At 42.6% G+C, this 26,680-nt stretch overlaps 1 protein-coding gene across 1 annotated transcript in view; it reads right to left on the bottom strand.

Moving 5' to 3' along the window:
* TBC1D10A (TBC1 domain family member 10A) overlaps window positions 1–26,680 on the bottom strand; it is a 74,464-nt gene that overhangs the window by 34,043 nt on the left and 13,741 nt on the right. Inside the window, exons 2-6 of the mRNA XM_073554822.1 lie at window positions 6,623–6,722; window positions 3,789–3,896; window positions 3,098–3,204; window positions 2,122–2,240; window positions 1,981–2,042 (exon numbers count right to left, since the gene is read on the bottom strand). Coding sequence (XP_073410923.1) covers window positions 1,981–2,042; window positions 2,122–2,240; window positions 3,098–3,204; window positions 3,789–3,896; window positions 6,623–6,722 — 496 coding nt within the window. The remainder of the gene's footprint in view (window positions 1–1,980; window positions 2,043–2,121; window positions 2,241–3,097; window positions 3,205–3,788; window positions 3,897–6,622; window positions 6,723–26,680) is intronic.

Below are 26,680 nucleotides of genomic sequence, written 5' to 3'. Positions count from 1 at the left end.
TAAATTTGTGATTTTAAATTATCTTAATAAAATGTTTGAAATTTTAAGCTTTCAAGTGTATGCCTCTTTATCCCTCTGATTTGTTGGTTTGGGATATATTGCTTGTTATCATGTATGAGGTTACACTATACCCATTTAGGATTCTGTGATAAACAATTTAATAATAGGCAAGAAGTTCTTGGCAGCCTGTATTCAGCTTATCAGGTGGGCCTAGTTAATAGACAGAGTCTTCTAGAATCATTGCATAAGTTAATAAATGCTAAAGCATGTCACATAAAATGAAAGTATATTAAATATTCATTCCAGTAGTAAACAATTAACCTCAGAATATTCCATCTTTTCCCAAAAAAGATCAAAATTTAATTTACGACACTTGAGGCTTGTCTGCATGAATAGACAATATTTTAATAAATTAAAACTGATTCTATGATAAAAAAAAATCTGTTCTATATTAGTTATTAATGGGTTCCTTGAATCTTCACAGTTCAGGAGCGCAGCGCTCCCCTGCCACCTGGCTTGACACTTCATAGACCACTTGGACCAGCAGCATAGTTGTGGTGCTGGCAAAAATTGTGCACTCACCATTCTGCCCACTACTGATTTTCGGCTTTGCCCTCAGTTGGGCAATGCAAACTGAGCACGTGTGAGGTCACATTTCAATGCGCAAGCATGAAATATGTACCCGATCTGCAATCTTCACAGCGAAGAAAGCGTACAAGCAAGCCGAGGAGGGGTGGAGTGACGGAACAGAGGCAATGCCCATTGGACCGAACTGATTAACATACAGCGCAGGACAAATAAAAAAGGTTTTTATGGGTGATACATGGGGAGTCAGGAGGTTTCAGAACTAGTTGTGGAACGCATAGCTGACACTCAAATAATATTTTTAGCTGGTAGGCCAATAAAGAGGTGACAGGTTCCCTTTAATACAGTAATCATTCCTCAATGCTGGGCTATAGAATTGTTGGGAGATCGCGAGTACTTACTTACAGAGGCTTCTTATTCTTAACGCTCGCTAAACTAGCATTAAACAAGTACAATTGTTCTACTATAGCACCAGAATACAGGACTAAAGACGAGCCATAAACCCCCCAAGCTTTGTTTTTTTTTCTCCACCAATTTGAATGTCTCTGCTGTACCCCACTCATCCCTCTCAGCAAGGACTGACCAGTGAGCCCTCACGAAACCCGATGACTTATGACTATGCTGTTCGCTCTGCTTCCTGACCTGCACTGGATTAGTAGTTACACTGTGCGCAGGCAGGAAAGTACGAAGAAGTCTTGATTAACCAGCAGAACTTTACTCCAGGTACAAAACCAGAGACAAGCTTCTGTTTCAGATACCACGTAAAGTATAACGGCACCCCTCCTGGCCTACGGACAGGAGCATAGTAGACTAAAGTGTATGGTATACTGGTGCCCATTTACATGAGTAGCCTACGTATTATCAAACAGGGCAACATATAGTGCAGCCACAAAGAGAAGAAAATCCATATCAAAAAACAGCTGCATGCTCCCCTCACCTACAGAAGCTTGAGACTTCGTGCCAGCCATAGCACTTTTCTACACTACTTCACTTTCTCCAAGCTGATCACTTACTTACCATGGGTCTATTCATGGTTCTGTGTCTGAAGAACGATTACTGCAGCCTACAAAATATTGGCATTTGCTATTCGTGGAGAAAGGACCCAAGGGTGGACATATGTGCTGCAGATGGCCTACTAGTTGGCCACCACAGTCCTACATTAGCCTCCATAAAGTCCATTTAGATATAAAGGGGAACATAGAATTGCTTTGAGACTTCTTAGATATATCTGATACACTGAAAAAAAGCTCAGCACGAAGGGCTACACAAAGAAGCATACTGTATGTTGTATCAAGCTTGTGACCTCTGAACTATATGTATGGTACTTATTTAAAATCATAATCTGTAAATTGAGTCCGTGAAAGAAACCAGCTCAAAAGCTCCTTCTGTTCTTACCAGCTTCTCACTGTAGTAACCGGGCAGGTACTTCTCGCAGATTTGCACCAAACACCAGAATGCTTGCTATGGAGGAAAGGAAATCTGTAAGACTGGAATCCAATGTAATGAATAGTATTGCTGCAGGCCATGTTCCTCTACTTGCCTCTGCTGGCATGTGCATAAGCAGGACAGCTGCAATAGGGGCCTGGGCTTGACAGTAGCCTTCATCTGGCCGGTACAGAGTGTAGGCTTTCAGTACCCTAAAAAGATCTTGTTGACTGTGAAGACAAAGTTACAGCAAACTACTTCGTTCCAGCCCATGCATATCCAGTGATAAATATTTTTTATAATAAGGCAACAAAAACTGACTGCGCCATACAACTAGAACCAATGGGCAGCATAAACAAAATGTTTTATGCTATAAACAAAATAAAAACAAAACCTAAAACAATAAGTCAATATAACAAAATATACGGAAATATGAAGTCATAGGAAGGCATTTACAAGTTATGTTCTTCTGAGAAGTCAGGGGGACACACGATCATCTCGCTAATAAACTGATCCGAGATAGCACTTTTTAGGACTGTCAAATGATATTCTGCCTTCTTCCGACAGGACAAAGAAGTAAAGTGGAGAAAGTAAAGTGGAGACGCATCATAGAAATAATACGAAAAGTTATGAACATTTGTCCCCTGCACAAGGGAAATCCTAAAAAGCCGCAACAGAAGTTGAATATTTCAGTAACCACATCAACAAACTGGCTAGAGCATCAATGAATGGCTTACATTTTCAAAGTGTGCCGGACTCTACATAGTTGGCAAAGAGGCATTTTAATTATGCACTTAAAGCACAGTTCTAAAATAAGTGTGGCATCAGGCCATTACATGATTTCAGAAATTTGATGTCCTAAGGCTCTCAGACCTAAATCAATAACCTGAGCAAAATGTGGTTACATAGCCAGGAAAAAGCCTGAATAATGCACAACAGAGAGCCGCCAATAACACAATATAGGAAGCCACGTTATAAACTTCAGCATTTTAAGACATTGAAAATGAATCGATAGGTGCTGTAAATGGCATTCATCTGCAGCAAACTTCCCGCCTTCAAATGGAAACAGGATCCAAAAATAACTTACCCATGACCTCCTCGAGCAACAAACATTTCATGGAATGGAAACTGCCTGTGAAGGTCTCTTTCTATGATGTCCAGCCATTTAGGATCACCTGCCATTGAGTCCAGCTCCTGAAAGAACTTTAAAGTGTTAATGTTGAATCTAAATGGCTCTATAAAAATATTATACAAATGACAGTTACATTATTTCAAGCGGCAACCTGTCCTAGTCACATGCTATGACGGGTTGCAGTCTGAAACACTGCTTGAGATATGTCTCAATAGTCAGAGTAGCAGCATCGTGAACAAATTTACCTGACCGCACCACACAGCAGTGGACCATGGCTGACAGAGTGAATTTGGGGGGAGGGGGTACAACACCACGTTTTCGTTCTCATTTTTGTATTCCCACTCTGCCAGGTCAGTGACAGCTTTACAGCAGGGCAATGAGACTGGCTAAGCACTGTACAAATCTCAGTCAGAAAAGGAGAAGTTGTTTTTTTTTTTGTCCTTCAACCCTGCTCTGCTTCTGAGTGGGCAGATGTTGGTTCACGATGTTTCATCTGATCTGACAGGACAAGTCTCAAGTGCTGTTACTTCAGGCTGCAACTGATCCGGACATGTGTCAAAGATGGGATGCAGCTTGAAATATGTGACAGCAGACACTTATCACATTCTTGAAGAAACACTTTAGTATTGTTTCCAGTCACACTTACAGTAAATTTGTTGGAGTTCTGGTCCATCTTTACCCTGCTTCCTGAAAGGTACTGCCAGGCGCGACCACGAAGCGCAGGTGGTATGCCCTTCTGACATCTCAGCTTTATCTGCCAAAAAGAAGAAATTCCAAACTGACAAAGGGAATGCATCACCCGATTCATGCTGCTCGAAATATAGGAAACATAAAACAGAGCCTGGCTGCACGACTGCAGACAGATACAGCTCTCTTTGAAACACTCAGTTTCAGAGAAAACACAATTAAAAGATCTGTCCAGGGGTTGCTGCAGGTGATTTTAAAGGTCTTTCCCTCATATGTACATTATTATATACTACATAAGGAGAGGCTTGTCAACCACCTACAACAGCACTGGGAGAGCCAGGGGCAGCAACAGACTAGTCTAGTCTCTGGCCAGATCTAACTATATTATACCTCATTGCCATTATGCAGCTAGTCTTTGATGAATGCTGCCCAGTTCCCTTTAGGAAACTCTAAGCATAGTAAGAAACATTACTCAATACTTCTATTGACTGGTCATATTACTTAGCTGTGAGCACTAGGGAACTGTTAGGCTGGGGTCACACTGCGCTACGGCAGTCCGTTAGACATTAACGCTGCCATTAACCCCCATTATAGGGCGCATCTGTAACACATGCCATAACTGGCATGCGTTAGCAATGTGCCGTCATTCAGTGATGGAGCCTCGGACGCGGGCTGCAGCGTCTGAGGCTCTGTCACCGCTAGCGCAGATGAAGCATGAGCACTAGCGGTATAGCATAACGCGATCGAGTTATGATATAGCGTTAACGCAGCCCGTCAACGCTATGCGTTGACGGGCTGCCTTAACGCAGTATGAACCTGGCCTTACAAGAAGCCACCTGCAAGCAAACATGTGTCAGTATGTGCAGCTGACATTAGGCACTTGTCAAAAACACGTATGCCATCTCATGGAAAGTGAATGAATAAAACGCGAAACTTTATTTAGATTAACCATCTAAAAAATAAAGGGCAATAGGACAGCAATTATGTAAAATGTCTAGTGGCTATGTAACCAGCCTTGTTCCCCAGAGCAAGAAATCTCAGCATAGCTTCCATTTTCCCAGAGTAGTAAAAACCTGCTCAGTAATCGGGTGGTCTGGGCAACGCAGGCAGTTTCACAGTTACAGAACAAAGCTCATTCATTATAAATGAATATGAACTATTATGCCATTTTCCAGTTTCCAAAAAGAAACCTACACAGTAAAGTTTGTATTGAAACATTTAACCTTAAAGTTGTTATCTAGGCGTAAAAAACAAATAGCCTGTCCTTACAATTGCTTTATTTTCACTAACCATAGTAAATGCATACTTATTAATTTACAGACTAAACCTAACATAAGGTTTCTTTCTTGTACCTTTGTGTCTTCTTTGAGCTCTATCTGCCCCTCCGAGCATCCAGCTTCACATAACACATAAGAATAGGACTGCCATATTTCGTTATGTGCTTAAACTACATTTCCCCGCTGTGGACAGGTAACTGAAGCAGGTTATCTGATGAAGAGCAGACAGGTAGTCTGAAAAAGTTTTGCTAGCGGGCAACTCACAGGAATGCAATCTCTACCTAAATTATGGATATATTCTATTCATGTGTGGTATGTATAGAAGGGTTGTGGATATTTGGCAAGTTGAAGTCCATGTAGTTTGTCTAGGAAGTTCCTTGGGGGATAATATGACAGCAAAAGTGAGGGCTAAAACTGGATTAGGATCTAATCTATTCCATCTACCCCCTCCTACCTCAGGTGAGGGAGGAGAGAGGGTGTCTGGAGAGACCCTTTATAACATCTCATCTACCGAATATCAGACTTCGAGCCGGGAGAACCACGTGGTCGTTCAACAGTTTTTGAGGTGTCTGCCCCGCAAAAAAGGTATTGCAATCCAATTGTGTAAGGTTTCCTTATGTAATCGTTTAATTTTAAGCATTATACAAAATCTTGTAAATTAAATATATAAATATAACATTTAAAAAGTTTGTCCTTCATTGCTCTAACGTACCCATGATTTTGGGGACAAAAGCAGAAAAAGGCAATAGTTACTCTACATTGTCTTAGTCATCAAAAGAACGAGGGAAATAAATAAATCAGTGCCATAGGCAAGTAATGATCAACATTCCCAAAGCTTTTATCGGCTACAAATTGTGACCCCCCCCCCCCCAAACCATTTCCTAATATCAGCTATAAAACCAATGAACCTGGTCAGAGACACAATAATGGCTTCATGAAGGTGCTGTCTAGACAAAGTCAGATCCCAAGTACATTTCTGAGTCACAAGGTGCAAGAATGAACATGTTCAAAGTCTACAAGAGAACGTCCCATCCCCAACAAGAAGTGTCACAGCCCACCACAGTACGTGACTGCAGGCCATACCGTGAACCATTAGCTTATGTAGACTCAGCAGTGGAGCGCAATTGCTATAGATTATTAGAATAGTCTTTAATGACCTCCTACACGAGAAACCTCAGCGTTTACTAGGCTACATACAGCCTTTGTAAAGCTGCAGTGGATGACCTAGTTTATTTTGTTGGTGTATGCCTTGTAAATAGCTGAACCAGTTAGTATACAATGCACAACTCCTTCTACCGTGCACGTGCCTCAGATTAGACCCGTCCACGTGAAGCCGGTTACTGGAGCAGACAGGAAACTTCTGCTAAACAAACGATGGCCCAAAACACCCAAGGGTGCTCTGAGCACACCCATGCTAGCTGCACCCAGATGACAGGGTGGTGGTGTTACTGAATGATGACATTAGCAGGGCACACGCACAAATAAATTACTCCCAAATCACATCTCATCAAAATACCTTCTTGTGGCGCTTTGCCATCCATTTGTCCCAATTTGACAGCATGTCCAGCCATTTTGCTTCCCTCTGTCGTAACACTTCAACGGACAATTCTGCTTCCCTGTGAAGGAAACATGACAACACATTAGCCATTTAAGCCACGTGTGGTTGGCATGGTGGGATGCGCTCTGTAGTTTACCAGAAAACAGAGAATTATGCCCCTGAGGAGGTTAGTTTAGGTTCGGAGACCCGTGATCGGGCCAGGAATTTTAGCCATTACAAACGGACAGTAATATATGGTGGTGTGAATGCCCCGAGTGCAGCTAACTTTATGACTGTTTACAATGGCTAAGAAGATTGTGCATTTGGGACAAACGCCAAGTTAGAAAAGTCCTCTGACAAGAGGGTAATCCTAGGACTCACTGTATTAGCTATGACCACAGGGCAAACATGGAGTCAATAGGCTGTAATGCACCAAGTTCTGGTCCGCAGGCAAAGATCGTTCTATGCTGCCTATACCAAGCAGGTGAACGGAGCGACATTACGACCTGCGTGGTATCGCAACAGTGAGAAACAAGTTGCAAAAAGCCTGAACCACTGTGACCTGCTTGTCAACTTTACTATGTGATCCTATTTACCAGCGGCATAGAGTGATCTTTGGCCACACAACTTGTGTCACCAGCCGTCACCGATCACAGGATTGGTGATAAACATAGAGGCACCACTGGAACCCACACCAATCCAGATAAAGGGAGCCTTAGTCCGAATAAAGCACTACAAGCACACACACCGCCATACCATCCAAAGTCTATGGGACTGACCAGGTAAAGCAATCACCATCTTAGTCAGCTCCAGAGGCTTTGTATTGTGCTTTTTTTTGTGTTGCGCATGCTCAACTGCCTTCAAAGAAAGGAGACACTGGAGCCCTATTTCAGAAGGTGTGGGGACGCCAATCTGTTCTGTCGATAGGCCATACAGTTAGGTCCATATATATTCGGACAGACATTTTTCTAATTTTGGTTCTAGACATTACCACAATGAATTTTAAACAAAACAATTCAGATGCAGTTGAAGTTCAGACTTTCAGCTTTCATTTGAGGGTATCCACATTAAAATTGGATGAAGGGTTTAGGAGTTTCAGCTCCTTAACATGTGCCACCCTGTTTTTAAAGAGACCAAAAGTAATTGGACAGATTAAATAATTGTAAATAAAATGTTCATTTCTAGTACTTGGTTGAAAACCCTTTGTTGGCAATGACTGCCTGAAGTCTTGAACTCATGGACATCACCAGACGCTGTGCTTCCTCCTTTTTGATGCTCTGCCAGGCCATCACTGCGGTGGTTTTCAGTTGCTGTTTGTGGACCTGTCTGAAGTTTAGTCTTTAACAAGTGAAATCCATGCTCAATTGGGTTGAGATCAGGTGACTGACTTGGCCATTCAAGAATATTCCACTTCTTTGCTTTAATAAACTCCTGGGTTGCTTTGGCTTTATGTTTTGGGTCATTGTCCACCTGTAGTATGAAACGACGACCAGTTTGGCTGCATTTGTCTGGATCTGAGCACACAGTATGGCTCTGAATACCTCAGAATTCATTTGGCTGCTTCTGTCCTGTGTCACATCATCAATAAACACTAGTGACCCAGTGTCACTGGCAGCCATGCATGCCCAAGCCATCACACTGCCTCCGCCGTGTTTTACAGATGATGTGGTATGCTTTGGATCATGAGCTGTACCACGCCTTTGCCATACTTTTCTCTTTCCATCATTCTGGTAGAGGTTGATCTTTGTTTCATCTGTCCAAAGAATGTTCTTCCAGAACTGTGCTGGCTTTTTTAGATTTTTTTTAGCAAAGTCCAGTCAAGCCTTTTTATTCTTGATGTTTATGAGTGGCTTGCACCGTGCAGTGAACCCTCTATTTACTTTCATGCAGTCTTCTCTTTATGGTAGATTTGGATATTGATACGCCTACCTCCTGGAGAGTGTTGTTCACTTGGTTGGCTGTTGTGAAGGGGTTTCTCTTCACCATGGAGATTATTCTGCGATCATCCACCACTGTTGTCTTCCGTGGGCGCCCAGGTCTTTTTGCATTGATGAGTTCACCAGTGCTTTCTTTCTTTCTCAGGATGTACCAAACTGTAGATTTTGCCACTCCTAATGTTGTAGCAATTTCTTGGATGGGTTTTTTCTGTTTTTGCAGCTTAAGGATGGCTTGTTTCACCTGCATGGAGAGCTCCTTTGACTGCATGTTTCCTTCACAGCAAAACCTTCCAAATGCAAGCACCACACCTCAAATCAACTCCAGGCCTTTTATCTGCTTAATTGTGAATGACATAACAAAGGGATTGCCCACACCTGTCCATCAAATAGCCTTGGGAGACAATTGTCCAATTACTTTTGGTCCCTTAAAAAAAAAGGGTGGCACATGTTAAGGAGCTGAAACTCCTAAACCCTTCATCCAATATTAATGTGGATACCCACAAATGAAAGCTGAAAGTCTGAACTTCAACTGCATCTGAATTGTTTTGTTTAAAATTCATTGTGGTAATGTCTAGAACCAAAATTAGAAAAATGTCTCTGTCCAAATATATATGGACCCAACTGTACATTTTGATTGTAGGAATACATCTTCAAGCTGATCATAGACAGCCATTATGTCAAAGACCCCAATTTAATTGGTCACTTTTCTAAATAAAGTGATATGCGCTTAATTACTTTTGCTTGGGTGGACATTTGCTCTACTTTTTTGGAACAATTAATACCTCTATATAATGGTGCTTAGTCTATATGGTGCTTTTAGAACATGGGGACAAATTTATGATTATAAAAACTAATACATATGCATATAATTATACAGTCACTACTTTTAATGAGCTTGTTTTCTTTTGTCCCCACTTTCCTTCCACAGCAATGTATAATAATAATAAAAAAAAACAAAAAAAAAAAAAAAAAAACGCAAACACCGGCTGATTAAGAGTCTAGTACTTGTATGCAAAGCATGCATAGTATACAGTTATAAAGGCGATACACTAGTACGAGTGCCATGGCCACAATATATAATGTGACAACGGAACGTGGCAGTCACAGGAATGTGTAGTTGGCATATTTGGTTGAAACCCCCTCAAACAAGAATAGAACCATAAACAAGCAATGAAAGATTTGGAGACAATAGCCACAAGAAATCCTATGTTCTCCAAACTCCGACGACGCTCCAGCACTGACAAGCAGGATCTGGAGCTTGCGTGCCATGGAGCATCGGAAGGAAGCACGTCACAGAGGGGGCGGAGTGACGCGCTATGCCCAGTGAATACCAGCTGACACAGCGTCATCATTAGAGCACTCCTATAAGAACACAGCCACCCCTCGCCCTGACACGCCCCAGGAAGAAGCAGGAGCAAACGCGCATCGGGGTGAGGGGACACCACGCTTACCACCACCGCTACATAGGTAAATAATTCCCTCCTTTTTATTGGGTTTACTTGGGTCATTGACAGCAAAATGTATGGTTTAGTGCTCTTACTACATGGTATGCCATCTCTTACCTAGGAGAGGCTGTATAGTTGGTACCTCGTGCCCTCATTGGATAATATTTGTTCTTAGAGGCAGATGTGGGCCATATAGTTATTTAGGATGGCACTACTTATGGATTATATTCACACATGAAGGGGAATTTTTATTATTCGAGGTGTGCTCCGGTTGTCATTGGTTTACATGTTTATATTAAACTAGATTATGGCCCGATGCTATCGCATCGGGAGGATGCGATAGCATCACACCTCTTGCCATGTTAACCCTCAACACACACACTCCTCAGTGTGTGTGTTGAGGGTTAACATGGAAAGAGGTGTGCGGTGACGTCACCGGTTACAACTGGACGGAAGTTGTTACAACCGGAAGTTGCTTAGGGCATTTATTATTATAGATACTAAAGAAGTAGACTTCTTGAGTTAGAGAGATTGTAGTATCGTTAACATAACTGTTATTAGATTGTATCTGTTATTTTTCAAGTCATGTGTCTCCGGTAGCTCGTGCTAGCTATAAAACTATTTTGAAACATTTCAGGGAAAAAAAAATTAAAAAACCCACGCACATTTCATAAGATTACCCCTAAATAAACAGTCAAAAAACTAATATCCATTACACAATGTGTCAGAATCAAATGATGCCAGACTGAGGTTTAAGATGGAATAAAACCGACAGTGGCAGAGTTCACATTCATCCATATCATCAGTGATTAGTTAAACGCCGATGATTTCCAATCACTGACACCACCACTCGCAGTGTGAGAAATTTCTTCATTTATTTAAGCTAAACACATGTACAGTAAAGGGCCTGTCATACTAAGCGATATCGCTATCAATATCGCTATAACGTCACTGGTTTTTGTGACGTTATAGCGATATCGTTATGTCTGATACTTACCTACGACCGCTCCCCCACTGGTTATCGCTGATCGGGCGAGAACGTCCTGGGCAGTTTCTAGTCGTCAGCTTCCTGCTGGGCTTCCTGTGGCGCCGACGAGTGGACGCGGGCGGGAGGACATCTTCATCGCCTCGTCTGACACGCAAGTAGCAACCACCGACCCCTGCTATGTTGCTGGTGAGATCTGCCTGTGTGGCAGCTCACTAGCGACCACTTAGCGATGTACCAGCGATCCTGACTGCGTCATATCGCTGGTCGGGATCGCTGGTACATCGCTAAGTGTGACAGTACCTTAACACTTGTTCTACTTTTCAGGAACATCATTAAAGTCATTTTATTTAGGTTGACGAGTGTGAGGCCTTAGCTGGACTTTGATATGACAAGTACCTCCATATCAGTCCTTTCAGTCTTACAGGGCTACTAGTCCAGACATTTACAGCCTGTCCTAGTGTGGCCATGAATGTCTGATGGCCCTGCGGTGAGAAAACCCAGATACCATGACAATTCATTACAATACAGCAGCCGGCAGCTGGTAAAGCCTGGGCTACACTGGACTATTATAGTAGCGCTACTGATTGATTTTAACTATTAAAGTGGCAGCTGCAGTGGACCCAATTGCACACAACTTAAGGTATAGCAGCTAAATGGTTAAAGTCAGTCCAGCAGCGCTAGTATGGCCCAGGCATAAAGCTGACTTTACCATAGATGGCCATCAGCTGAAGACTAGATTGGATAATAGGTTATAGTAATGGAAGAACATTGAAAAATTGCTGTCATTAGATTCACGCTACCTGAATCCCAAACAGAAATAATCAGCCACATATGTTGTAAGCCGAAACGTTGTGTCGCTTCAGAGATAACTGTTTGAAAACCTAATGAGGGACAATAGAGGGAGACCTGACTGGTCTGGGGCGCTCTTTGGTCAACCTCTCATCGCCCCAATCCAAGTGATTGAAAAGCAATAGGGAGAGTCCTGTCAAACTAGGTTCTCTCTTAAAGGCCGCGGTCACACTTTCGCATGCAATGGGAGTCACTCGCTTCAATACCCGGCACTTCCGCCGGCGGTTCGGACTGGAATGCTCAGCTGCATAGAAATACATGCAGCCACACACTCCGGTCCAGAGTGCCAGCGGCAGTGCCAGGTATTAATGCGCGAGTTTCTCGCATTGCACTCGCAAGTGTGACCTTGGCCTCACGCTCGGATTCATACTGCCTCTAATTGGGCACCATAAACCTAAATGACAGTGCGTTTACTTAACGGGTCATACCTGCTCCACTCACTTTTCTATAGGGAAGTAAGCGGCCTGCTGAACTCACATCCATTAACACTTGCTGAGATCGTACGAGCGCGATTGACCCTCTGTCCTATTCCCATAAATGATAGTGGCATGTTACCTACTGATCACGCACACGTACTAGCATGAATCATTAGATCATGGCCCGCTCATCAACCGATATGGAAGGCAGCATAGTCAGAATAACCCTTTAAAGTGACCATCTTGAAACCTACCTGTCCTGTTTTAAACAGCTTAGTCTGAAAAAAAGTTGTTTCTAACCCCTTCACGACCTTGGGGTTTCCGTTTTTTTGTTCCCCATCTTCCCAGAGCCATAACCAATTTTTTCAAAAAGTTTTTCCGTCAACATGGCCATGTGAGGGCTTGCTTTTTGCGAGGAGAGTTGTACTTTTGAAAGACACCATTGGTTTTACCTTATGGTGTACTGGAAAAATTCAAACAAAAAAAGTGCAATTCCTCTTTTTTTTTTTTTTAACTAAATGCTAAAACTGACCTGCCACTTTGATTCTCCAGGTCATTACGAGTTTGAAGATACCAAACATGCACAGGTTCTTTTTTATTTAAATAGTGAAAAAAAAAAAATTAAATTTGTAAAATAAAAAACAAAAAGGCGCCATTTTCCAAGACCCGTAGCGTCTCCATTTTTTTCAGGATCTGGGGCTGGGTGAGGGATTATTTATTGCTCGCTGAGATTACATTTTTTATTAATACCATTTTGGGGAACATACGATGTTTTGATTGCCTGTTATTGCAATGGTAGCGCAACAAAAAAAAAACACAAAAAAAAAAACACTTAATGCTGAGGATTTGATTTTTTTCTTGCTACGCTGTTTAACGAAGGAATTATTTTTATATTTTGATAGATCAGGCGATTCTGAAAGCAGTGATGCCAAATATGTGTTTAATTGTTTTAATTTGAATGGGGCTAAAGGGGGGTGATTTGAACTTTTATATTTTAATTTAAATATTTAAATTTTTTTTTTTTTTTTAATTTTCACTTGCTTTATAGTCTATAGAAGCAACAATCATCTGACTGCCCGCAGTATACATATCAGTGCCACAGCGGTGCTAACAGCAGATCGGCAATGACAACCACAGAGGTCTCCTGCAGACCCCATGGGTTGTCAAGCCATCCCTTCGGCGCCACTCGGTCATGTGACATGTGCGCCGATGGGCAGGATTAGTGACACGTTTCCGGCGCAGCCATGTTAAATGCAACTGTCGGAGTTAACAGTTGCGGGTAGACCGCAATTCCACCAGTGGATGTTAGGGGCACATGTCAGCTGATGAAATCAGCTGATATGTGCTAGAAAACGAACTCCCGTGGAATGCAGGGACACGACCTATGACGTACTGTGTGTGTATATATATATCGTAGGATGTAAAGGGGGTTAAAAGCTTTTTTTTCGGTTTTTCGCCATTACATTAAGCCCTTAATGTCCACCGATGTGACTTAAAACTGACCTGAGATATACGTGAACCGCATCCCCCTAATAGGTGAAAATGCAGAAGCTGTCAGCTGTACAATAAAAAGTATATATTTTAATTATATCTTAAGCATACATCTCTTTTTACACCTGAAACCTATTTTTCCAGGTAGTAATAAAACACAAAACATACTGACCTAAATTTACAATTATTTTTAAATATAATGTGTCACAAAAAAACAAATCTCAAAATCACAAAGTGACATCACTAAGGCTAGTTTCACACTTGCTTTTTTTTTGCAGCGCGTTTTTCCCGCAAAAAAACGCATTGAAAAAACGCATACAAAAGCATACAACTGCTGCGTTTTTTTCAAGCATTTTTATGAGCATGCATGAAAAAAACGCAGCGTTTTTATGCGTTTGTATGCGTTTTTACCGCGTTTGCGTTTTTTCCAACATTAGGTGGCCCCTCACACTAACCCAAACCATGACTTTACTAACCCTAACCCTGACCCTAACCCTGACCCTAACCCTTAACCAAACCATACTTAACCCTAACCCAAACCCTAAACCCTAACTAACCCTAACCCTGACCTTAACCCTGACCCTAACCCTGACCCTAACCCTTAACCAAACCATACTTAACCCTAACCCAAACCCTAAACCCTAACCCTGACCTTAACCCTGACCTTAACCCTAACCCTGACCCTAACCCTGACCCTAACCCTGACCCTAACCCTGACCCTAACCCTGACCCTAACCCTTAACCAAACCATACTTAACCCTAACCCAAACCCTAACTAACCTTAACCCTAACCCTGACCCTAACCCTGACCCTAACCCTGACCCTAACCCTGACCCTAACCCTGACCCTAACCCTGACCCTAACCCTGACCCTAACCCTGACCCTAACCCAAACCATACTTAACCCTAACCCAAACCCTAACTAACCTTAACCCTAACCCTAACCCTTAACCAAACCATACTTAACCCTAACCCTAACCCTGACCCTAACCCTAACCCTAACCCTAACCCTTAACCAAACCATACTTAACCCTAACCCAAACCCTAACTAACCTTAACCCTAACCCTGACCCTAACCCTTAACCAAACCATACTTAACCCTAACCCAAACCCAAACTAACCTTAACCCTAACCCTAACCCTTAACCAAACCATACTTAACCCTAACCCTGACCCTAACCCTAACCCTGACCCTAACCCTTAACCAAACCAACCATACTTAACCCTAACCCAAACCCTAACTAACCTTAACCCTAACCCTAACCCTGACCCTAACCCTTAACCAAACCATACTTAACCCTAACCCTGACCCTAACCCTTAACCAAACCATACTTAACCCTAACCCTGACCCTAACCCTAACCCTGACCCTAACCCTTAACCAAACCATACTTGACCCTAACCCTGAGCCTAACCCCAACCCTAACCCTGACCCTAACCCTAACCCTAAACCCCCTTAACTAACCCTAACTCTAACCCAAACCCCTAAATTCCATGGTTAACAAAAAAAAACGCATGTGCAAAAAGACGCATACATGAGCATGCCAGTGCGCATGTATGCGCATCCATAGGCTATAATGGCCATTTTTAGCGCAAAACGTGCGCATACGTGCGCATGCGCTTTTTTGCAGGGCCAAAAAATGCAACATGCTGCGTCTGGAAAATACAAACGCACACCCCAAAAAAACGCAGCGCATGAAAATCGCATACGTGCGCTTACCAGCGCGCAGGTATGCGCACCCATGTTAAATATAGGGGAAAAAACACATGCGCACGTATGCGTTTTTTTCCAGCGCAAAAAAACGCAAATGTGAAACCAGCCTAAGGGGTCAAAGTCTATAAACAATATGTAACACGCAGTGCAATGTGTTTTGTGTCGGTTTTGAAGTGCATTAAGAGTATGTGGATTCCACCAGAGAAAGCGCCTCTTAGGGCTCACTCCCACTTGCAATTAAAAATCGGATTGCAGTCGTACCAGTTTATTCCTATGCGTCTGTTCTCAATGCAGCTTTTATTTTTCAGTGCTTGGAGGTCCACTTAATACAATTTTATTTTTCCTCTGAATAGCAGTACAGTTCTCTACAAAAACAAACTGAGATTGACACAAATGTTGGTTTTTACAAAGTTTGCTGCTTTAGTATTTTTAGCCATATGGTAGAATGAACTACTTATAACTGTACTTTGACTCCACAGCCCTGGTGTGAATGAAGGTGGAGTCCATTTTGATGGAGCCGGAGTCATAGAAATCGAGGAGTCGGAGGTTTGGCTTACCGACTCTCCACAGCCCTGGTGTGAATGAGGGTGGAGTCCATTTTTATGGAGTCGGAGTCATGGAAATCGAGTAGTCGGAGGTTTGGCTTACCGACTCTCCACAGCCCTGGTGTAAATGAGGGTGGAGTCCATTTTGGTGGAGCCGGAGTCATGGAAATCGCGGAGTCTGAGGTTTGGCTTTCCGATTCCACAGCCCTCATTCACACGGACATGCTAGACATCGACTTCTGGGCCAAATCCTAACTGATCGCAACCCATTATCATCCAATAAGTGGTTCTAATTTATCACAATTTATGCATTTTTCCTTTGTCTACTTTCTGGAGGACTGACTACAGGTTCTAAAAGGCACTGAGATTTGGGGATTTTCATGGTCATTGACCCAAAATTTCAATATTTTTTTATCGAGCCACTTTTTTTTTTTTTTTATAAATTTAAGCATGATTGAGCACAATGTCTATCACCAAGTTGCTCCTGGATCTCTGGGAGAAACTGCTCTTGGAGGATGTTTAGATACCATTATTTATTCATGGCAGTGTTCTTAGGTAAAGTTGTAAGTGGTCCTACTCTCTTGGATGAAAAGCATCCAGTGTCATGTCAACAGTAAAACATCCTGACACCATTCATGGGTGGAGTAGATCTTCAGCCAAGACAGTGGACTCACTGACAATTTTACCCAAGAACCCTGCCATGATTAAAGAATGGTACCTAAACATCCTCCAAGTGCAACTTGTCCCAATGATCCAGGAGCAATTTGGTGATGAACACCTGATAGACTCCAAAGCACTTATTAGGCAATAATGGGTTGTCATCAGTCAGGATTTGGCCCAGAAGCAGATATCTAGCATGCCAGGCCAAATTGCAGATATCATGAAAAATAAGGGTCAACACTGAAGATAATGATTCCTTGTATAAACGTGATATATTTGTCAGCACAAGTGTAAAAATTTGCTTATAACTACTTTAGTAACCCTAGAAACATCTGACAGATCTGAAAACAATGCAGCAGAAAATTGTGAAAAACCAACATTTGTGGCAGTCTGAAAACTTTTGGCAATGACTATATACAGTAAGTGAACAGAGAACTAACACAGGAGAAGGCTAAAATCTGAACAGGAAATGACTGCCCTTGTTCTAGAAAGGTTACAAGTTTTGCTAAATTAAAGTGATCCCAATTACCGTATTTAGCATTATTGCCGGCTACTTAGCACATAATTACATGCAAGATGTTTGTCATTGCCATTTAAAGTCTTGGGAGTGTGAAGTTATGCATAAAAATGGTAAATATAGCCCTGCATGTATACAAGGTGGCACATACACACTGTATATGAAGAATGAAGCCATGTATATATGAAAGATGAGGAAATTACACTTCTTAAAATACATGGCTTCTTCCTTCATATATAAAATTGTATGTACATGTTGCTCAAATAAAAAAAACTTAGAGGGAACATTAAAATACCACATTCTAGGTATCACTGAATGAAATATTTTAGTTGCAGATCTTGATTCATTACATAGTGGAGTGCATTGAGAACAGTAAAACTGATCTATGTAAATTAAAACTAATATCCCATGTAGGTCTGAATTTGAAATGATACTCAAAGTTAAAATGGAAAAATCAAACTACAGGCTGATCCAGCTTCAGCGGAACTGCCTCAAGACGAGGAAATGATGCTCGGTAAAGTGTGGCCTACACGTGCCTGTATGACCTCCCTACAACGCTTGGGCATGCTCCCAATTAGGTGGCGGATGTTCTCCTGAGGGATCTTCTCCCAGACCTGGATTAAAGCATCAGTCAACACCTGGACTGTCTGTGGTGTAATGTAGCATTGGTGGATGGAACAAGACATGATGTCCCAGATGTGCTCAACTAGATTCAGGTTTGGGGAACAGGCAGGCCGGTCCATAGCATCAATGCCTTCATCAGTTCCTGCATGATGACACTTCAGCCACGAGGCCTAGCATTGTCATGCATCAGAAGGAACACAGGGCCCAGTGCACCCGATTATGGTCTCACAATGCGTCTGAAGATCTCATCACAGTACCCAGTGGCAGTCATGGTACCTCTGGCTAGCAGATGGAGGGCTGTGCAGCCCTCCAAAGAAATTCCTCACCACAACATTACTGACCCATGAGAATCCATGAAGAGCACAGGGCGCAAATGTCAAATCTGCCAATCTTTGTGCTCTCTGGCAAATGCCAATCGCCCTGCATGGTGTTGGGCTGTAAGCACAACATTCACTTGTGGACATTGGTCCCTCATAACTGCCTCATGGAGTGTTTCTGACAGTTTGAGCAGAAACATGGATGTTAGTGGCCTGCTGCAGGTCACTTTGCAGAGACCTGACATTGCTCCTCATTGCACAAATGAGGAAGTAGTGGTCCTGTTGCTGAGTTGTTGCCCTCCTACAGCCCCCTCCACGTCTCCTGGTATCACCGCTACCTTTTTTGCCACAGCTCACATTGATGTGCCATCCTGGAAGAGCTGCACTTCTTGAGCAATGTCTGTGGGTTGTATCCTCATGCTACTATACCTCTAAAGGCAAGAGCAATGACAAAATGCAAACATGACCAAAACCGCCAAAAAGAATGAAAACAGAGAAATGGTCTGTGGTCACCCCCTGCAGAACCACCCCTTCATAGAGGTTGTCTTGCTAATTACACATCATTTCTACCTGTTGTCTGCTCAATTTGCATAACAGTAGGAGAAATTATTCCACAATCAGTGTTGCTTCATAACAGGACAGGTTGATTTCACAGAAGTGATTGACTTGGAGTTACATTGCATTAAGTGATCCCTTTTTGAGCAGTATGTGTAATATACACAAGTTCGAGGGAACAAGAAAACACAGTGAGGGCAGGACCACACTTGGGTACTCTCCTTGTTAGAACGTGAGACATGCACGGGGCATGACAGGGATACCTCTATAAAAAAGAAACACCCCCACCCCCTCCAGTATTTCTCTCTGACTTTTGACGGCTTATCCAGGACATCTAAAGGACAAGAACGTTTCATTTTATTATTGTGCACTGGTTCATTGAGCAGCAAGAATGGAAATTTGACTGTCAGGATCTCATTTGCGGTGTTTGAAAATATAATCTGGTCAGATGAGGCCAAAATTGAACTCTTTGGATGCCATAATAGACACCATGTTTGGATGCCAAAAGGCACTGCATATCACCCCCAAAAAATTCTTGGAAAAAAAAAAAATAAAAAATCTGCTGCCATCTACCAGGATGATGAACTTGAAACAAGGGTGGACATTTCAGCAAAATAATGCTCCCAAACTCACAGCCAAGGAAACTCAATTGGTTGCAGAGAAAGAAAGCTGCTAGAATAGCCCAACCAATTACCTGACCTGAATCAGTAATTTATGGAAGGAACTAAAGCTCAGAGTTCATAGAAGGAGCCCACAGAATCTTCAGGATTTGAAGAGTGTGTGGAAGAATGGGACAAAATTGATCTGAGCAATGCACGTGACTAGTTTCTCCATACAGCTGAGTCACTGGGGCAGCGCGGTGGCTCAGTGGTTAGCACTGCAGCGCTGGAGTCCCACCAAGGACAACATCTGCAAGGCGTTTGAAGGTTCTCCCCGTGTTTGCGTGGGTTTCCTCCCACATTCCAAAGACACACTGATAGGGAATTTAGATTGTGAGCCCCTTCGGGGACAGTGATGATATTATCTTGAAGCTGTCATCACCAAAAGCTTTTGTAGGAAGTATTAAATAACTTTCAGTAAGCGTGTTCAGTACTTTTTCCCTGTGTCATTTCTGAGGTTGTACATGTATAATAAAGCCATGCATTTGAAGAATGAAGCGCGTGTGTGTGTGTGTGTGTGTGTGTGTGTGTGTGTGTGTGTGTGTGTGTGTGTGTGTGTGTGTGTGAGAATATAATATACACACATACATACACACACACACACTATGAATATATAAAGTATAGGAGGCTGTACGAAGCTGTGCATATATACAGACAAGCTCAAGCTCTACTATGGATCAGATAATAATCACATTGTTCAGAGAAGGGATATTTATCAATGATTTCCTGTTCTGGTTTTGCAATGAATGAAATAGGGGCTGACGGCCCCTTCTGTTACAGCCTTGACCTTAGGAAGGAAAGTAAACTCATCCAGAGGAAGTGGAAGCAGTGATACTCTAACAAAATGAACGCCCTAGCACATGATTGAGATGTTGCAACAATGTCTTAACCCTAAAACAGACATTGCATTAAGCCCATGCTGACTATTAACAATTCCACGGCACAGAGGCTTGTGTTATGATTGGGTCACCGAGGAGGAAAGCAAGACCAAGCTAAGCCATAGAAAACCAGAGAGGTTGGTAACTAAGCGGATTGCAGACCCCTGATCCTATCCACACAACTAGCAGTAGCCGTGGAGCGTACCTACGATGATTCTAGATGCCTCGACACAGCTGGAGAACTAAATAAGCCTAAAGCAAGAAAGGGGAAATCTAAACTGCCCCAGAGCAGACCCCAAAGGAATAGATAGCCCCTAAACATATATTGTCTGTGAGACAAGATGAAAACACAAACGCAGATAGGAAAATAGGCTGTGCAAACGATGGGGCCCAAACTAACTAGACAGGACAGGAAAGGAAAGACACTGTCTGCAATCACGCAAAAAACCCTGCAAAAAATACCCAACACGTGTGATAGAAAAAACACTGAAGTCAATAGACTTCGCCCACTATATCAGCACTCTGGTATATTCTGAAAACAGAGCAAAGAGAGGCCAATCTAATAAGGGACAAAAACAAACTGGCACAAACAGTAACATAAGGATGGAAATTCAGCACAGCCCCAGCCGAGACTGGCTGAGCACACAAAACCAAATCAAATGTGAACAATAGCAAAAGAACACTTAGCTTGAGCAAGCAGGGACTGAGCTGGAAACTAAGACCTCAGGAGGCAGGAAAAAAAAAAAATCATCAGCAGCGATAGAGGGAGTCGGCTGTCTTAAATCCAATCAAACTCCAGATGCCCAATCGTCCTCATTATCAGGTGGCAGACATCTGCTAATTAGATCAGCTCCATTACCTCCTGTAACCACCAGAGGGAGCCCGGAAAGAGAACTCGTGACCCCTCTGTCAATATAACCAGCTCCACTACCTTCACTAGTAACCAGAGGTAGGCCAGAAAGTGAATTCACAACAGGCTTGCCTCTATTTAGTCATGTGTTGAGTTGCACTTAAAGAGAATCTGTCACCAGGTTTTTGCTGCCCCATCTAGGAGAAGCATGATGTAGGTGCAGAGACCCTGATTCTACTAATGTATCACTTACTGGGTTCTGCAGGTTTATAAAAATCACTTTCATCTGCTGCAGATCTAACGGTTCTCTAAACGCTGAGCTCTCCAACCCAACCCCCACCACAGTTTGGACAGTGGTGTAGAGATATATACAGTGTATAGGCAGAAAGCTGCTAGTCCGTGAGGGGTAAGGTTACACAGAGTTCAGGATTATATTTCTTAAGGTTTATTGGTTGTAGGGTTATCAGCAGCAGATTATCAAACTACAGAAAGGAGTTCAGTGAGTAGGACACTGTAGTAAGAGGGAGTCTGTGCCACTACATCTCACAGAAGGTAGCAAAAACTGATGACCGGCACTTTAAACAAGATCAGGTAAGCTCTTTTCTGGGCTACTACACTTCAGCAAAACCCCAAATAACCCCTATTAATGAAAAAGGCTAAACTAAATAAACCTGAACATAAAATCCTCAATCAGAGGATTGCATCGGTTGGCAAATCAATAAAGTAGTGCTTATTGTCATGTCTATGACGCTATTATATTCCATTGATAAGCAGCTTTGCGGCACTTGTACTTTAATAAAAGGCTTTTTGGTTCCTGTCATCCCATGTTCGCCCATTGGACACAAGAGCCCAGAATGGAGGTGTTGATTATTGCAGAAGGTCTAGCATGACACTGAAGATACTTGATGAAAGCCAAATGCTTACTTGGCCATCTTAGTCAGTGCCATAGATTTCAAAGGAGCACAATACCAAGTCTCTTGGCCATACCCTATCAGGCAGGGAACTAAAGTCTGGCAATCAGTACTGACACCAGCGATGGGACCCATACCATCACCTATCCAATGAATAGGCAACAAAGTTCTTAGTGTATGTGCACACGTTGCGGATTCTGCTGTGGATCCGCAGCAGTTCCGCAGGCATTGTACAGTACAATGCAAAGCAATGGGATTTCAAAACCGCAGAGCGCATGCTGCGGATTTGCTGCCGTTTTAAATTCGCAGCATGTCAATTCTTTCTGCGGATTCCGCAGCAGTTTGACCCCTGTTCCATTATCCAGGTGTCAAACCGCAGGGGAAAACCGCTGGCAAATCCACAGGTCACTTTACCTGCAAATCCGTGCAGAAAAATCTGCAGCTGAATCCGCACTGTGTGCACTAACCTTTAGGCTGGATTACCCCTTTAACGCAAACACCCTGGGGCAAGATTTTCAGCTTTCCCTCTAATTCTTCCACGAGTCAGAACTTTTTTTTGTATTTTTCCGTCAATATGGCCGTATGAGGGCTTGTTTTTTTCATGGGACCAGTTGTACTTTTGAACACTTGATTTTTCCACATAGTATATCGGAAAACGGGGAAAAAAAAAAAAATTCCACGTGTGATAAAATTGCAAAAAAAGTGAAGTTGCAGTGTTTTTTTTTTTTTTTTTTTTTTTCTTCATCTAGCATGTACACTATATGGTAAAACTAGCAATATGATTCTCCAGGTCAGCACGCAGATACCAAACATGTATAGGTTATTTTTTATTTATGTGGTGAAAAAAAAAAAATTAACTACATTTGCATGAAAAAAAAAAAAAAAAAGTTTGTATATGTGTCCCCATTTTCTGAGATCTGGGCCTGGATGATTGCTTAATTTTTGCGCCCAGAGCTGACATTTTTATGGATACCATCTTGTGGTAGATAGTATACAATGTACGGTATTGATTGCCTTTTACGGTGACAAAAAAAAAAAAAAACAAAAAAAAAAAAAACACTTACGGTAGTTCTGGCATTTCAATTTTTTTCTCTTTATGCCTTTTACAGATCAGATTAATTTTATACTTTGATAGATCAGACATTTCTGAACACAGCAATATTAAATGTGCATTTTTTTTATTGTTTTAACTGCAATGGGGCAAAAGGGGGGTGATTTGAACTTTTTTTCCTGGTTCATTTAACAGTTCCCTTAGGAGCCATGAAGATCATCCGATCACCTGTGCTTCAGCCCTGCTATGTATAGCAAAAATCACAATCTCCTATAAACATCAGCCAGGAGCCTGCGTTCACAGGAGAATCATGATGGCAGGTGCTGGGGTCTCATAACAACCCATCGATACCCTGTGATCACGTGACAGAGGCACCGGTGGGAGTGGTTTGTTTAAATGTCGCTACCCTACTAGAGATCCACCTGCAGCTGTTTGAGGCACTTGATGACGGATTAAATCAGCCATCATGTGCGGGGTCAAAGCCGGAGTCCGCATCAAAGGCACAAATACGGGCGATGACATAAATATAAGTAATTGGCCGTGAAGGGGTTAAAGGGAACCTGTCACCATGAAAATGCAGTCCAGTCTGCAGTCATCAAGATAGAGAAAGGGGAGCCAATTAGATTGATATATAGTACAGTATCACTTGTGATTTCATCATTCAAATCTCTGCTCTTTCTGGAATATATGGGCCAGTGGGCGCTCCCATAAGTGATTGGCAGCTTTCTAAGTTTGTGGGCATACAGGGATATTTGTCAGTTACTGCTAACTAGTGGTCCAGAGACTCACGGTCTGGTCAGGAGTTGCGGATGTAATAGAAAACGTAAACGACCAGATCAATAAGTCCTTAGGGGGATGTCGCCCTTTCTTTGACTGCAGCATCTTGATGGTTAACAGAGGGATAGGTCTCCCCCTGTAATCCTGTGGGGACCGCTCAAGCAAAACTGCAGATGTCAAAAATTGACATGGCACCACGAGGTTAAATAGTGGCCTAGGGGTACAGTTCCCAAGCGTGATAAAACAGTTTGTGTCTCTGTGAACCAAGAAAAAAAAAAAAAAAAAAAGGGGGAAAAACTTTTGATACTAAAAAAAAGCCTTTATCTAAAAAACTATGTTTTGTTCTATGCCCCAAAATACCACCACAAACCCCCCCCCCAGAAAAACTTAAACTCATCCTGCTGGTAGCACAACAGCTCTGGAGGAAAGACATGCCCCCCCACACCACATCACACCAAGTGAAATCTAAAATTTACCAGTAAAAAAAATAAAAAATAAAATAAAGAATCACTTGGCTATGTAGAAGCTTTCCAGACTTATCACCATGTATGTACAGATCTGGCTCTGCAGCAACCTAAAAGGTGGTACGAAAAGAAAAAAACAGAACAAAACCCACTATGCATTCAACAAAAGCTTAGGCCCTGATAATTAAAACTTGAGTTTCGTACACCAATTTTACCAAGGGACATGCAGGAATAAAATGCGCAAAGTTTATTAAGTGCCGGATGCCACTTAATGAATTTTGAAAATTTTGAGTGTTGCGCTCCTCCTCGCCAAAAATGCCACTTCAGTCAGGGAGTGGAATACCATTCCTGGTGTAACCACTTCAGGCACTTTTGCCTTTTTAGTGAAGCTGATCTAAACTAGTATAAAAACTTCAAAAGTCTCAATTTTTGCAAAACTCCGTTTTTGAGCAAATATTTTAAGACAATTCGGATTTTTCTACGCCAGTTTACGTGTGTAAAAGACTGATGAGTCAGGTCCATATTCTGAAAGATTTTCTGCATGTTACTTAGTCTTAGGCCGGGACCACACATGACAAACACAGCCAAGTCTCGCACGTTAATTCCTGGCACTGCCGCTGGCACTCAGGAGTGGAGCCTGCGGCTTCAAGTATTGCTATGCGGCCGTACGCTCCGATCCGAGAGTCTGCGGCAGTGCCGCGTATTAACATGCGAGCCTCTGCCGTGTTTCTCACATGTGTGATCCCAGCCTTACAGAAATCCTCTGGAGATCACAGGAGTTAATTACATGCTGATATTTTCCATTTTGGCGGGTTATGATCTGACAAGCCAGGACTTAACCATTGTGCCCTACTAGAAACACAGCAAAGAGGAGTAATAAAGTCATTCAACCTCTTCCAACACAAAAAAACCCTACAGCTTTCCCATAAGTATGTTGCAACAGGGAGAGGCTAATGGACAATGGGAGGATGAGGTCAGCAACACACTTGTGAAAAGATCTTTAAGTATCCCTTGCGCTTCATCCAATTCTAGCGGATTGGGCCTAGGGCTGAGGTCTCCATATACTAGAGGCCGATTGAAACCCCACCTGCCAAGATTTCACTGGGGGCCCATATCTCCTCAAATGATTCTGAGCTCATGGAGGACTAAGAGCAGTCCACCATGACGCCTAAAACAGACAAAAACAATCAGATGCTGATTATTAAAAAAAATAAATACGATATACGTAAAAATAAAAACACGAGAATCCTACAAAATCAGCAGCAATCTTTCAAAAGAACAAGACAGCACCATTTACAGTGGACTTAAAATCCTAATACTCAAGAGTCCATATACTTACACCAACATAGTACATGACTACTGAAATAGAGAAATAATAGAGAACCATTACAGAAGATCAACTCTCCTCTCAAGATCACATCGCACCACCTGTGCACTTGACCCAATCCCATCCCACACCTCACCAGTGTCTTCATCCCAACCGATCTCTTCAACCTATCACTAAAACCTGGCGTTTTCCCCTCAAGCTTTAAACATGCCTCAATCACACCTATCCTCAAAAAGCCCTCTCTTGACCCATCCTCTGTATCTAGCCATCACCCTATATCACTTCCCCCTTATGCCTCAAAACTACTGGAACACCACGTCCATCTTGAACTGTCCTCCCACCCCTCTTCTTGCTCCCTCTTCGACAGCTTACAATCTGGCTTCCGGCCACATCACTCCCCTGAAACTGCCCTAAATAAGGTCACCAATGACCTAATAACTGCCAAGGCCAAGCGACACTACTCTGTCCTCCTCCTCCTGGACCTGTCCTCTGCCTTTGACACAGTGGACAATTCCCTATTACTACAGACCCCCTCATCTCTTGGTATCACAGACTTGGCCCTATCTTGGATTGCATCATACCTAACAGACTGGACATACAGCGTCCCCCACTCACACACCACCTCCCCACCACGCCCCCCGATCGGAGTCCCGCAAGGTTCACTCCTAAGGCCCCTGTGCTTCTCCATTTACACCTTCGGCCTCGGACAGCTCATAGAATCTCATGGCTTTCAGTATTACCTCTATGCTGATGACACAGATCTACATCTCTGGACCAAATATCACCTCCCTACTAACCAGAATCCCTCAATGTCTGTTCGCTATTTCATCCTTCTTCTCTGCTAGATTTCTAAAACTTAATATGGACAAAACAGAATTCATCATCTTTCCCCCATCTCACGTGACCCCCCCCCCCCCCAACAGACCTATCCATTAAAGTAAACGGCTGCCCACTCTCCCTAGTCCCACAAGCTCACTGCCTCAGGATTATCCTCGACACGGATCTCTCTTTCAAGCCACATATACAAGCCCTTTCCACTTCCTGCCGACTTCAACTCAAATATTT

This window comes from Dendrobates tinctorius, unplaced genomic scaffold (genome assembly GCF_039654945.1).
Source record: "Dendrobates tinctorius isolate UK_male_01 unplaced genomic scaffold, ASM3965494v1 ptg000213l, whole genome shotgun sequence".
NCBI classification, from domain to species: domain Eukaryota; kingdom Metazoa; phylum Chordata; class Amphibia; order Anura; family Dendrobatidae; genus Dendrobates; species Dendrobates tinctorius.
Note: the sequence above shows the minus strand (reverse complement) of the source record. Positions and strands in the feature narration are given on the sequence as shown.